This window comes from Eubalaena glacialis, chromosome 7 (assembly GCF_028564815.1).
Source record: "Eubalaena glacialis isolate mEubGla1 chromosome 7, mEubGla1.1.hap2.+ XY, whole genome shotgun sequence".
NCBI classification, from domain to species: domain Eukaryota; kingdom Metazoa; phylum Chordata; class Mammalia; order Artiodactyla; family Balaenidae; genus Eubalaena; species Eubalaena glacialis.
In genome coordinates, this window is record NC_083722.1 from 110,712,853 (window position 1) to 110,727,248 (window position 14,396).

The 14,396-nt window shown below is 61.5% G+C and overlaps 1 protein-coding gene across 7 annotated transcripts in view; it reads left to right on the forward strand.

Annotated features, from left to right (window-relative positions):
- Window positions 1-14,396, forward strand: part of IQSEC1 (IQ motif and Sec7 domain ArfGEF 1) — an 82,564-nt gene that overhangs the window by 13,474 nt on the left and 54,694 nt on the right. For 6 of the 7 annotated variants that reach the window (XM_061197334.1, XM_061197335.1, XM_061197333.1 and 3 more), the window contains exon 1: window positions 1,555-1,681. The exons of the other annotated variant lie outside the window; for it this stretch is intronic. In XM_061197334.1, the coding sequence (XP_061053317.1) occupies window positions 1,617-1,681 (65 nt within the window). In that variant the 5' untranslated portion in view covers window positions 1,555-1,616. Of the gene's footprint in view, window positions 1-1,554; window positions 1,682-14,396 lie in introns of those variants that run through there. 7 annotated transcript variants of the gene reach the window in all.

Below are 14,396 nucleotides of genomic sequence, written 5' to 3' on the forward strand. Positions count from 1 at the left end.
GCCGTCTCCGCGACCCACTTGGGGACCCCTGCCCGCGCAGGCGGCGCGCGGGACTTCCTTCGCGGGTCTTCATTTATTTCTAATGTAGCAAAGAAAACATCAGAAGTGAAGAGGAGGCATGTGGAGATGGGCTGTGGATTCCCGCTCAGCCTCCCGCCTGGGAACCCTGGAGCACTAAACTGGCTCTAGGGCTTGCCCTTTCCCGGGCCGCAAGCAGGGCCAGCCCAGCCCTCTTCCTCCCCTGTTCCCCACCCGCCCCAGTTCCCCATCTGGGAATAATGCTCCTCATCGGGCCCGTTGCACCACCCCCTCCAAATGAAAGAGTCAGAAGGGCACAAGCGGATGCCCCTGCATGCGTGGCTTCCCACAGCTTCCTGACCCCTGCAGACCTGCCAGCTGCCTGGCCCTCCAGGAGATGTACCTGCAGGTGGGGCGGCCCAGGACAGGTGGGGTTTTGATCGTGTCTATCTGCTTGAGGTCTCCCAACTGCATTTGGGCATTCCACAAGTGTGGGTGGTGGGCACTGTGCCTGCCTTCAAGGAGCCGGAGGACAGACAATACAAAAAATGTGCAAACCGAGAACAGCAAGCCATGATTGCTTCTAGTAGGGAGAGCTGTGCAGCCTGGGAGCCGTGAAGGTGAGGCAAAGCCTCTCAGAGTTAACCCAGTTAAACTGAGCCTCAGTTTCCTCTTCTGGAAAGTGGGGTCAGTAATAACTCCACCTGCATCACAATGTTGTCTTGAGGACCAAATGTCAGTAAAAAGCTCTAAAATGCTAATTAGTATTACTTTAAACTTGCCGTGGGGGTCTGGAAGTTGTCTCTGGGTAAGGGGAGGGCAAAGGGTTGGGTGAGCTTAGGGAGAAAGAAGCTGCTTCCATCAGATCCTCCCCAAAAAGTCCCCTAAAGGGTATCCCCAGCCTCAGGATGGGACCCACTCCCCTATCTCCGGGGCAGGGGCGTCAGAGCCTAGACCCGCACTGTCTGGGAAAGCAAAAGCCCCGTTTTATAAAGTGAGGCCAAAGTCAGGAGTGGCAGAGGTTGGCGCCGTTGGCAGAGTAGGCTGCAGTTGGCTGGTTTGGGGTTTTGTATTTGTTGTGCTTACACGCTTGGGAGGGACATATGGCTACTGGGGGGCGCCGTCTTGGAGGGAGTGCGCAGTCCTCCCAGGAGAGGGCCCATGCCTGGGACAGGGGACGATGCTGCCTTGGGAGAATCCCGCTCCAGCTCGCGGCCCCGCCCCTCGCTCCCTCTCGCCCGCGGCCCGGCCCCGCCCTTCGCCCCTCCGCCCGCGGCCCCGCCCCTCGCGCCTTCCTCCCGCGCCCGCGCCCGCGCCCACGGCCCCGGCCCCGCCCCCGCCGGGGCCACATTCCTCCGGCCCGGCCTTGCGCTGCGCCAGGCGGGCGGCGGGCGGCGGCGGGGCGGGCTCGGCCGGCCTGGGGCTCGGACTTGGGGTCGGGAGCGGCGGGGACCTGCGGGCGCTGGGCCGGGCGACCCGAGGTGGTCGCGTGGCGGGCGGGCAGGGCGCGGGCGGTCGGGTGTCGGCCCGGGTCCGGCCGCCGCTGGCCCGGCCTGGGTCCCGGGCGCCCGGCCCCGCCAGCTCCCGCCGCGGCCGCCATGTGGTGCCTGCACTGCCACTCGGAGCGGACGCAGTCCCTGCTGGAGCTGGAGCTTGACAGCGGGTAAGGGCCGGGGCGGGGCGGCCGGCTGAGCGGGGTGGGCTTGTGCGGTCGTGCGACGCGGGTCCGAGTGAGTGTGAGCGAGGCGTTGGGGGGCTCCGGGGGCAGCGCTCCCCGTTAGTGTGCGTGCGAGCCAGAAGCGGCCCGAGAACGGGGGAGGCTGTGCGTTCGCGCTCGCCAGCGACTGTCGGACGGGAGCGCGTGTGGGTGAGTCTCGTGGGGAGACCACTGGGAGTTGGGATCCGGCGCAGGCGGCCCGCAGGGGGCCGGGAGTTTGTGGGAGGGAGCGTGGCCAGCGGGCGTCTGTGCTGTGTCTGGTGGCAGGCCGGCGGAGGTGTCAGGGAGCGCTCGCACAGGCCTGTTGATGCGGGACCCGGGGCCTGCGTCCGCTCTGTCGGGAGACCCCCGGGGAGAGTGTGCGGGGCTGTGCGCAGGTGCCCGGGTGTGCTCTGGCGGGGACGCCTGGCAGTGCACCGGGGCACCTGGAGCAGGAAGGCCGAGTTCTGTGTGGCTGCTGCTGTGTCTGAGCGGGGCTGCGAGGGGGCCGTTGGTGGGGTTGGGGGCGTCTGTTGACGTGTGTCTGGTGCGGCCCGGGATGGAGTCTGGCGGGGATGAGCGTGTGCCCCAGAGATGATCCCTGTTCTTCTTCGGGGCCTGCGGGTGGCTGGCTGAGCATCCAAGGGCCTGTGTTTATGGAGAGAGAGGGAGAGAGTGTGTGTGTGCTGGGAATATCGATTTCCTCGCTCTGCCCGCCAGCACAGCTGCCCCCTGAGCTGTCTGCAGGCCCCCCGGAGGAGCAGGGCTGTGGGGCGGAGGGGATTTGTTGACAAACTGTCTTGGCTTGTGTCAGGCCCCTTGCGGGGGGAGCCCACCTTCAGCCGTTTGATCTCTGAGTTTAGAAATTCTGCAGTGTGTGTCTGGCAGCTGCGCTGAGAACGCACGTATGTTCCTCTCCGCGCCCCCCAACCTCACCTCAGGGGCCGGGGCCCTGGGACTGAGGCTCCACGTGGGGTTGTGGGGTGTGGTTCCCAGGGACCCATGGCTCCTTGCGTCTGGGGCGGAGGCCAGGCAGGCTGCAGCTGCAGGACCAGCTGTCTGGAGTCAGTGCCATCAGTCCGAGAGTGGTGCGGGGGGGAGTCATGATATTCACATCCCACACGTGCCGGTGCCGCTGCCGTGCGCAGCTGTCCTCCCCGTATTCCTCTGCGTTCTCGTCCTTGCGGTACCGCATCCCCATGTTGCAGGGGCGCACACTGAGGTTGAGCCTTCTGTTGTCAGCACCGAGGCTCTGTGGCGTGAGTGCCTGCTGTATGCAGCCCCTGCTCTAGGCACTGGGAACACAGCAGTGAGCAGAACTCAGAGTCTTTGTCCTCCTGGGGCCACAGGCTAGCGGGGACACGGTGGTCGGCACGCTCTGCTGGCTGGGCCTCCTGCGTCGTCAGCAGAGAGAGCCTGCGGAGTCTCTCCGTCCGTTAGGACTTGTCCAGTGCCACCCTTCCCGTGGGGATGTCCGTGGCCGCCTCTTCTGCATGTTCCTACGTCCTGCATCCCTTCTCATTGGAAGTCCCTCCGTGTAGCCAATCTAAATCTTCCAGGTACAGAGAAGCCTGCTTGGGCACTTGTGTGGTCAGAGCTGGTGCTGAGCAGCTGCTCCTCGGTCTCTGCCGGGCCAGGTGCCCCGGAGATTAAGCCCTGCTCAGGCCCAGCCCGCAGCTCACCCTCCGGCCTCCGAGCAGGTGGGGCCCATTTGCTGCGGAGTGCCTGGGGGAGGGCGGGAGAGGATCAGCCCAGCCCTGGCCTGTGGAGGCTTAGCAGGGCGCTCCTTGGGCTGGCCAGCTTGCCCCCAGCGCAGAGTCCTTCCGGGAGGGCCATCTCCCCTTCTTTAAACACAGAGAGGACCCAGCAGGCTCCAGAGGCCTCGGGACGCCCCCAGCGTGTAACAGGTCCAAGGCAACCTGTCCCGGCACGGCCGCGCCCCCCGGCCAACAGCATGCCTGGCACCTGTCCTGGGTGCTCTGCTCTTTGAGCCTCTCCCACCCTACCTTTCTACATGGGCACATAGAGGCAGGGAATCCAGGGACATGACCAGAGTATTATGAGGCGAGCCCAGAGTAGAACCCACATGTTCTGATGGAGGCCTGCGGAGGGTCCCTGCCAGCCCTGCCGCCATCCTTGGGCTTTCGCCCAAGGAAGTCGGACTCTGAGCTGGTTGTGCTAATATTTACACAGCTTTGGTTCAGAAACACGGACAGGACTGCTGGCTGCACAAACAGTGTGATGACTGGACAAATAGGTCCTTCTGGAAGAGTATGGACAGGGCTCCAGGCTCCAGGAGCTCAGTATACACGTGTGCACATGTGCCGGTGTTATCCGGCGGGGCTCTGGAATGTGCGATCGTGGTTTGCCGGGAGAATCCGTGGGTCCAGGGCGGCTCAGGGCGTCAGGAAAGAAGGGCTTGGGGAGGCGGACAGACGTTATTCCAAACCCCAGCTCAGCTCTGTGAGTTTGTGCAAGTTTCCACACCCCGCGAACCTCTGTTTCCCCATCTGTGACAGGGAATGGTGCTGCTGGTTCACGGAGGGGCCCGAGGCCCTCCCAGCGGGCGTCTAAAAGCCCTCGCTGGGCTGGCTGCCCCGGCCTCGGTCAGGCGCACAGTTGGCCCCGGTCAGCTCTAGGTGCTTCCCACCACCAGGGACCCATTGGATTTTCTTCCTTCCTCTTTTGTAAATTTCCTCTGCATTATGATGACGTGTGGAATATCCGCCCAGTAAGCACAGAGGCAAGGTGACGGCACAGGGCTGATGGGTTTGGACCCAGCCAGGGGAGAGTCCTGTGGAGATAGCCCGGGTGCCCTGGAACTGTGTGTGCCTGGGGGGCGGGGGGAGGGTGTGCAAAGGCTCTTGAGTGTGATTTATTGTTTGTTCTTGAAAAGCAAATCGTAACGAGTTTAAAGGCCATTACAGCTCTTGAAGAAGTAATCGGTCTGGCCTTAGAGAATCTGGCTGTTCCTACTGCGTGAGTGGCTACTGAGGGGAAAGTGGTGGCAATCGTGGTGGAGGACGTGGCGTGGTAACTGCTGCTCTTCCTGCTGCTGTGGCTGCACTTGGGTTGGGCGTGTGCCCCCGAGCCCCGGGCTGTGGTTTGTGCTTGGCCATCGCGGCGAGCAGTGCACCCGTGGATGTACACGCTCTCCGGCCCGGAGGGCGCTTTGTTCTCCGGAGAGACGTGTGCAGCCCCAGGGGCAGCCACGTCACACTTCCTGTGTTCCTTTATTCACTCACCAAACAGTCACCAAGCACCTGCTCTACCAGGCCCTGGGCTCGATGTAAGGGAACCAGATTACTCGTGTGAAGCCGTGAGCCCCGGGGCCTGGACCTCGGGGTTGCACAGAGCCCTGACTCTTCCCAGCTGCGTGGCTTCAGATATATTGCCTCCCCTGTCTGAGCCTTGATTTTCTCATCTGTGAAGTGGGACCCCAAAGTACATTGTGGGGCCTGTGCAGCTTTGCCTGGTGACTGAGGACCCGTGGTACATGCCCAGCAAGGAGCAGCAGCTCTCAGCCCATCATTACGTACTCCTCGCTGCTTTCCTTCCCGCTGGTTTCTGGAGTCTGCACGGGGCGCTGGGCCTGGTCCTAGTTGCTCTGACTTTAACAGCTTTTAATGCCTTATTCGTACATGGCTGTAGCTTCTCTGCTCCTTGATGGAAAGGACCATTCTTTCCATTTCATTTCCTTGGTTTGCAGTTTCCTCACACGGAGACAGCTGAATGTGAACTTAAGGCCCAGGTGTAGAGCCATAGCCAGAGTCCCCTCCCTCTTTGTATAGATGGGGAAACTATGATGATGTTGTTTTTTCCTCTTTGTTCAAAGGTTGGTATAATAATAATGATAGCAGCGGTTGCTGTTTGGTGAACTCTGTATGAAGTACTTAGTTCTCAAAGCAGTTTATGAGAAAGAGCTTCTGCTGGGCCCATTTTTCAGTTGGGGGAAGGTCACATGCCTTGCCCAGGGTCACCAGCCAGTAATCCCGAGAGCTGAGCTTTAAACTCCGTCTGCCTGGCTCCGAGGTCTGCGCTCCTCACAGCCAGGCTCTGCTCCCTCTGGGACGAAATAATCTTCAGCAAAATATGTCACATCGCAAATAGAACCTTTTGCATCTTTCCCGAACCACAGAACAGGAGTCTAGTACCCCCTGCTGTGAGGATTCCCAGAGCGTCCCCAAACGTGCCAGCTATAGGCAGGTTGATGACATCTCTCTCCTTTCTCCTAATGTCTTGACAGACCCCAGAGCTACTTCCCCAGACACTCCAGCAGGATGCTGGAGGATGCCCTCGGTCCCAAGTACTTGCCGCATTTTGAGGGTAGCACGCTTACCCCCAGGCCAGTCTCGGTGTGGCACGGGGTCTCAGGGACAGTAGCCAACTGCCCCTGACTTGCTGAGGGACCCGTGCGAACATAGCTGGCCTGGGCATGGTGAGGAAGCCCAAGGGCATGGCCTTTGACGTCATGAGGGGACACACATGCATGTGGGCTGTTGAATTCCATCCCATGGGAGGAGAGAAGGACCATTAAAAAAAACTGGAAAATTTGAAAGCGTCCCAGCTGGGAGGCAGCCTCCTTGTCTGGGTTTCCCGAAATGGCTGTGGTCCAGGCAGGGTCCGTGTCTGTCTGCCAACGTGTGCACTTTCTTTCCGATGCCTGAAGATGGAAGATGGAAGCAAACGGTGTTTGCTTTTCTGTCTCTGGCTGGGAGGCTCGGTGGTGTGAGAACTGGATGCAGTCGTCCGAGTGAAACATGGTGCCTTACTGTGTTATAGAAGGAGCTCAGTAAATATCAGTTATGGTCACTGTCAGTGTTATTATTTATCCTGATTATTCCAGAGAGAGGAGGCGTCCGTGGGAGCCCTGGCATCAGGCATCACGTCACGTCCTCTTTCTGGGCCTCGGTTTCCACCTCTGTGAAGACCGCGGGACCCCCGTGGTCATTTGCTGAGGGGGGATGTTTGGTCCAGCGGTTGGGGGGCAGATACTGTAGCCTGTGACCCCTGCCCTGGGCCTCACACTCTCTGTGATCCTGGGAATGTCCTTTAGCCTTTCTGTGCCTTGGTTTCCCCATTTGCAAAAGGTGAGTGACAGTAAGAGCTCATTACATGAGTTGGTCCACATAAAGTGCTTAAGCGTGTAATGTAAACACCTGGTAGACGGTAGCTTCTCACTCTTTCAGAGTTGAGGGGTTCCACGGCGTTGTTCCTCGACAGGAGTGGACGGCCCCTCGTTTTGGCTGCGGGCAGGGCCAGGGCTGCTCGTGGCGCACGGCGGCGGTGACTGGAGGACCCAGATCGCAGCCTTGGTGAGGGGTGACACGCCCCGTGGGCTTGTGTGTGTGCTCGTAGCCTCTGCTTACAGCTGAGGATTGAAACCTCCCACGGAGGATGGACAGTGGAGTGTTTTGCCTAGAGACTGGGAAACGTGCAGCTGGGCACCTGCAGGGAAGGGGAAGGGCTTGGCTGGGTTGGTGGGTCTGGAGTTGGCACAGGTTTGATCCAGACTGGAATGGGCCACAGAATAAAAATGGTAATATCTGACATTTGGGTGGTCTTTGAATCTTACACACACACATCCTATTTGAACCTCCCAAGAGCCTTGTGAAGTAAGTAGCTGGTATTATTCCCATTTTACAGACAAGGAAACTGAGGCGAGAAAATGGAAATAACACATTCATGTTTTGTACAATGTAGATTTGGTCTTCAGGTTAAAGTATATCTTTCCCCCTCCCTGACCTTGTTGTGGCGAGGGCTTGGGCTTTCAAGAATGGAGGATGAGGCAGAGGCAGGAAGGGGCGGGGGGCAGACAGGAATGTGTGGGACCCCCCCACCCCAGGCCAGACAGCAGCACTGGGTTCTCACAGCAGCCACGTGTGGAGAGCACAGAGTCCACTTCGCAGTGGGCGCGGCACCCTTGCAGCTCTGGCTAGTGGCCTGGCATCTCAAAAGCATGTTTGCTGGCCCGTGAGGTCACCTGGGAGGCCACCCGGCGTGAGAAGGGCCCTCCAGGTCCCCTGACAGTGTCGGGACGGCTCCCCCGCGGAGGGGCTGGTGGCAGTTGTTCAGGAACTGCCGGCTGCTCCCGGGTTCTTATGAATCGGTCTTATTTCCCCGTGTAGACCCTGGACAGGCCCCAGGGTAGCTCAGTGCCGTGCTGGGGCCGGAGAGGAAGTGATTGGGAAACGGCTCTTTCCTCTGCTGCCAGAACGGCGAGGTGCGGCCCTGCAGATTCGGCTTCTCTGTTCCCTCCGGCCTTGACTTTCTCAAAGCCGTAAATTAAATGTGCAGGCTTTGGGTTTTTTTCCCCCATGCAGTAAAAATGGCAGAATGGCCCAGGAAGATGATAGGCCTTGATGTGGACAGCAGATTCTTGGCACTATTTTAAACTCTTTCTTACGGAAAACTCCAAACATATACAAAGTAGAGAGAATGGCATAATGGCTCCCACGGGCACTTTTACTTCCTTGCTCCCGGATTATTCTGAGGCAGATCCCAGACATTTTGTTGATTTTAAATCAAGGACCTGTCGTGCGGTCAGCCTCATGTCTGGCAGTGGAGGGGTCGTGTGGCCGGGGTGGGTCCCTGGGGCACATCCGCGTTCCTCCAATGGCCCTTGGCTGTGGTGGCCCAGCCTGGGAACCCAGAGCCTGGCCCCGTTTCCTGGCCTTGAGACCCGAGTGACGCCGGCCCCCGGGGGAGGCCAGGCCTGCGAGGCCCCTCCGTCAGGTCATGGGGTGGGATGCCCAAGGCGCTGGCCTTCACCCCGCAGGCCCCCAGGCAGGACTGGGCTCCCTGCTCAGTGTCCCCACGGGACCCTGCCTGCTGCCCCGGGGCTGCCCTCGCCCGGTGGTGGGGTGACAGTGGCCCCTGCGCCCCTGTCCCCCCACACAGTGGCCTCTCATCTCGCCTGGCCTCTGGGTGGCCTGACACGTGGCCTCCAAGTGCTCTTTCCTCTGGCTTAAGACACATCCACGCGCACCACTGCAGCTCCGTCCAAGCCCTCGTGGCCAGCCCCTCTCCCACCCGGGCCTCTACCAGGCCCTCGTCCCTCCTCTCTGTCCTGCAGCTTGTAATCTGGCTCCTTACGGCCTCCCCCTCCCCAGATCTCCCCGCCCGACCCTGGCTCGGGCTCTGGATAGGAGACTGGAGTCATCCTGACACCCCCCGCCCAGCATTGTGTCTCAGCCCGGCACACGGTGGGTGCTCAGGAAATGTGAGTTGCTCTGGTCCTTAGGAACATGTTAACATATCACTGTCACCGCCCCGGCGTCTGACACAGTGCTGGGCACACGGAGGGCCCGCAACCAGATTCAGTTAAGAAGCCACAGCGTGCCCGAGTCCCACCCCACTCCTGCTCTGAACCGGTGCCTGCCCAGTCAGCGCACGCCGCACTCTCCTCAGGCGGGAGCTGGTCTTGGGTCGCATGGTCTGACGCCTGGTTCTGAGCAAAGGCCGCTCCTTAAGGTCTCTTCCCACTGCCACCCACCCACCGCCTTCCAGCCACCCGGTCCCCGTGGCGCCGTGCGACGCAGCCCGGAGCACGTCCTGATTCTCAGGCCCCAGGTGAGGACTTGTGTGCGTTACCATGCGGCCCTCACAGCAGCCCTGTGAGCCGGACAACACCCCCATCTTGTGGCTAAGAAACTGACGCACAGAGAGGCCTAGTCAGTTGCCCGAGGTCGCACAGCTCCTGCTTGCCAGGTGCCAGACAGGGGAGGGCCGTGTGCTGCTGTTACAGGAGGTTGAGGGGCAGCATCCTTCCCCAGGCCCTCGCCGTTCCGGCTCCGGCTGCCGCGTGCGGGTGGGGGCCTGTCGGCGGTGCTGCAGGTCCAGGTCCTGAGAGGCAGGAGGGGGTCGGGGGGCAGACAAGGGGGGTGGGCTCCCCCTCCCGAGGAAGGGGCTGCAGAGGTGCGGGTGTGAAGCACCGTGGCCCATCGGCTGGCGGCCCGGTGCCTCGGTAGGCCTCCTCCCTTCTCCCCTCCCCCACTCGCTCAGTTACATTACCTCTGTGTCTCAGTTTCTCTGTCGACTAAATGGATAGGTGATAGAGCACCTGCCTCTACCTTTAGCTCCGAGCGTGAGCCCTCAGTGACCTGCGGCCTCTGGGTGACGGTGCGGTGTCCGCGCGTTCCCAACTGTGACAGAGGTGCCGCTCTGGTGGGGGTGTTGATGGGAGTACGACTGTGCACGTGTCGGGGCGGGTGTATGGGAACCCTGTACTCGATGCTTCGTTTTGCTGAGAACCTACAACTACTCTAAAGAATAAACATCTATTAAGGAAAAAGTTGTTGGATGGTTAGTTGGTTCCCTGTGAGGTGCTCAGCAGGCTGGGCGCGTGGCTGTCACCTGCTGCTGTGCAGTGATTCTTGTCACCATCAGCTCCTTCCTTCCTTCACTCATCCTAGGATGTGCTGGCCCTGAGGACACAGACACACAACGTGTGCACCCGTCCCAGGGTCAGCTCACTGTCGGGCAGGGCGTCCCGGGGCCTCTTGTGGGCTGTGCCCCCTCCGTCATGGGCACCCAGTGTCCCGGGAAGGGCATGGACAGTGCCACAGGCTGGCGCACGAGGGGAGGGGTGGGCAGGGCCCCGTGGGAGGGGGCATGGGCGCTGCCCCAGGGAGTCGGGACGGTGGCAAAGATTTTAGGTCGGCGAGGACTTGGATGATTTGCAGTTTGGAAAGTGCTTTCTGGCAGCGGAGGGGGCGAGAACAGCTTGGTGGCCCGCCGTCTAGGATGGGACTGGACAGCTGGGCCGAGAGCGTCCCGGGCTCCGAGAGGGCCCCACGCCGGGCCCTGGCCGACAGGGTGGGCTGCAGACGGGAGGCCTGCATGCCGGGTGTCCCCTCTCTGCCCGCTCGCTCCCCCGGAGCCACCTCCCCAGCCGGTGCCTCCTGCCCGCCCTGCCGGGAGGGGGGTGGGTGGGGTCCCTGGGGCCCGGCCCAGCCCAGTCTGCTGGAGCCTGCCACAGAGAACTGCTTTATTTAAGTCCATGTTGCGCGTATGGAAATAACTAGAGGCCTCTGTATTTAATTTGGCTCAACTGGGAAGATTTTTGGCTGCGTGCATGTGTGTGTGTGTGTTTGGAAAAATCTTTCCGAGTGCGCCCAGGGATTGGAAGCCCCAGTCATCCTTATGCAGTCAAACAGTCAAAACCAACAAGAACCGCCCTGGCTTAGCCGGGGGTGACTGTCTGGCAGAGGGCAGGCTGTAGGAAGTGGCCAATAAAAAAATACAGGCAGGGAAGAGGTGATGCTGTCTGCAGATGAGATCCCGGTGAGGGGAGCAGTCTTGTAAACTGTCAGGTAAGCTGCGGGTGGAGTGAAAGGATGAAGCTCTGTGCAGCTGCACCGAGGTGTTCCTGGCTCCCGAGCGGGGCGCGCTTAGGTTGGTGCTGGACTGGAGACCACGTTTCCCACGCCTCTATCCGGCCTCGACAAACCTGGCAAACGCTCTTGGCCAAGCCCTTGTCCGTCTGTGTGCAGAGCAGAAATACGCCCCGTGCTCACACGGGGGCTTGCAGTTGGCAAAGCCTGTCCTCACTTGATTCCCCCTTGCCTGCTGGGTAGTGGGCAGGAGTGATACCCATTGCTAAGATGAGCCAGCGGAAGCCTGGAGAGGTGAGGTCACCTGCTCGGGGTCACTCAGCCCGGCAGTGGGGCAGCTGGAGCTCGACCTGGTCTGACCTCCTCCCAGAGCCGCCCCACACTCCCTGTGGGCGCTTCGTGAGCTGCAGGGCACCGTTCCTTGCACAGACGGGTTAAGGGGGCTGCTGAGGGTGGGCAAACCCCAGGACGTCACCTGGGCATCCAGGTTTGGATGAACACTTTTTAAGTTATATCCTAGCCGCATGACATTGAGGAAGGAGGACGTCTGGTGAGTTGAATTTTGGTGGCCATGACGACTACATGATTGTGGATCGTCATCCACGTGGACCCACTTTGGTGGGTCTTGCAAAAATCAAACGGTCAGAGGGTGCGACAGAGCGGAAGACCTGGGCGTTCCCACCGCTGTGCAGAGCTGTGGGAATTCCGGAACCCTGCCCCTCGGGACTTGGTATTCTAAATCAGGTTCCTTGGGAACAGCAGATCCCGGAGCTGCAGATCTGACTTTTCTGCTCTTTGAGTTGGGTCTTGAATGTTGGTCCTTTGCAAGCATGGCACGCAAATGCAGATGCTCTGAAAGGAAGGGGGTGTGAGGGAGAGGAGCAGGCCGGGTGTGGACGGGCTATAGGGAGTGGTGAGGACTGTGGCGGTGGGAGAGTGCCTGCCCTCTGATGGGTGTGGCTGCCACCCAGCCCCATCTGATTGTTTCCAAGCTGGAATATGGGCCCATGTGGCCTGATCCTCAGCTGCCCATCTGGAGCTCTGTGTTGAGACCTCGTGAGCTCCCCTCGCAGAGACCCTTGTCTCCCGGAGAGCTCTGCCCCTCAGGTGCCCATGTGAGGAGTGGCAGAGTGGGTGCCAGGCCTCCCAGCCAGCCGTCCTGGGGGTGAGGCGCAGGGTGCCAGATGGCTGGGCCTCACCCTTCCTTTGGTCCTCGCCCAGATGGTCCTGGGGAGGATAAAAGGCTTTTTCACAGCCTTTCTCTGGAAAGGCTGCCCGTCCTGGGTTTGGCTGCAGGACTGGCGTTAGAGGCCCCATTTCCCTTGGTTTAGGCCTGTCTCCTGGCTTGGTGCTCTGGTCCCTGGGATGTGGGGTGAGATCCTCAGGCAGGTTGGGGCCCCCGGGAATGCTGGTGATGCCACGTGAGCAGCCCCTCGCTGAGCAGAGGCCCTGGCTGGGCTGGATTGAGGGTTGCGTGTGTTGGCCCTCACCCCTTCCCCACGACCCTGCCCCCACCCGAGCCTGTGGCTTCCCCACCAGCTGGATTCCAGCCCAGGTAAAAGCGCACGTTTGCCCCCTGCGGAGGGGTCCCTGTGCCTGCCTCCCGTCTGAGACCCCATCGGTGCCAGCCAGCAGGCCTCCCAGGGCTGGGGAGGTGGGCGTGGGCAGAGGTGGCCCAGGGGAGCCGAACCCCCCCGAGGTGGCCTGCACGCGGCCCCTGTTCCTTTGAGCCTCAAGGCCTGGGGAGCGGCGTTCTGGGTGCAGAACACATGTCTGTTCCTCGGAGAAACTCGCCCGTGTCTGCGGCCGTTTGGTGCTGCCGAGGCCGGGCGGCAGGGCCAGGGAGCAGGCGTGGGCGCAGGTCCAGAGTCCCAGGCCCCATCGCGGCTGTGGGTGTGTCGAGGGAGTCGGATGAGTCTGCCCCCCCACCAGGCATCAGTGCCCCCGCTTGTAAGTGGGGGAGGAGTGAGCCCGGCTGCGGGCTTGCTGGGCCTGACTGCAGTGGCCCCAGTGACATGCCTGGCCGAGGGGCCGAGGGCGCCGCCCGAAGGTCTTACAGGGAAGGTTAGGGGCACGCGGCCCCTGGTCCAGGAGTAGCTAAGTGAGGGCACAGGTGCGGGAGGGGAGGCTGGGAGGTTCGCCTGGTGCCCAGCTCTGGGTCCTGATCGTCCAGTGGGACTCATCCTTCTCATCTCTGTGTTTGTTGAGTGAATAAGCGAACGAACGAGGGATGCTACTTCCCAGATTCACTGGGGCCCCTTAGCCACTGGTGGCATCGCTCGTGTAGCATCACTCACTCACTCATTCAGCAAATGCTCGCTGAGCTCCCCGAGCCCTGTTGTCAGCCCTGGGGGCCTGAGCGAGGGGCGAGCAGCATGCAGCCCCCGCCCCCCCAGCTTTCCAAGGCAGAGACACAGGATGCAGGGGCAAAGGCAGTCAGATAACCAGCCTGCTCGATGCGGTGGAGACAGTGGAGGTGGGGGGAGGTGGGGCTGGTCGCTGCAGAACCCCTTTCCCTTCCCTGTTGCCAGGGTGACCTTTATGCCCCGCGTTTGTGGTGCCCTGAGCCCCGTGGGACGGCCTTGGCCTTCACTGGACCTGACTGCAGGCTGTTGGTGCTGACCTCTGACCCTCCGGCCCCCTGGGCTATTTTAATGGGAGTGACTCACGCAGAGCCGCCGGGAGGTCCAGCCCAGGCTCTGGCGGGCGGGTAGACAGACGTTCTTTATGTTTAGGAGTCAGGCCTGCGCCAGGGATGCTGGAGCCGCCACCTCCCCGGGGCGGAAGGGCGACTTGGAAAGATGTTGACAGGACAGGGCGAGGGCCTGGCTTCGCAGCCGACTTCTGTTCCTTCCCTCTGGCCGTGCGCTGGTGAGAACAGGCCTGTCTGAGGAAGGGCGCTGCCCCGCCCCCTGGAGGGGTTCCCGTCCAGTTAGGCTCGGCATTGGCTGTCCGTAGGGGTCCTTGCCCGGCAACGGGTCCCCGACTCCATACCCCCGAGGTGGCGGCCCCGCTCCTGCTCTGCAGGTGGGAAACTGAGGCTTGGGGAGGGTGGCTGGACCCCGGGGTGCTGGCCACCCGCCCATACTGTTGCCGACTCACGTCAGGACACCGTGGAGTGGTGAGTGCCCTGCAGGGCCGTGTGGGCACTCAGGACCTGGGGCGGGGAGTGCCAGGTGGCGGCCCCCACGCCCCACAGCTCAGGCATCCCAACACCGCGCCTCTCCTCATGCGCTCGCGTCCTGAGGAGACCCCGCTCCTGCCCGAGGCCCATCTCGCCGGCAGCAGCTGACAAACAGGGAGATGCTGAATGCTGGCGCAGTTAGCAGGGCTCTAAAAATAGCCTC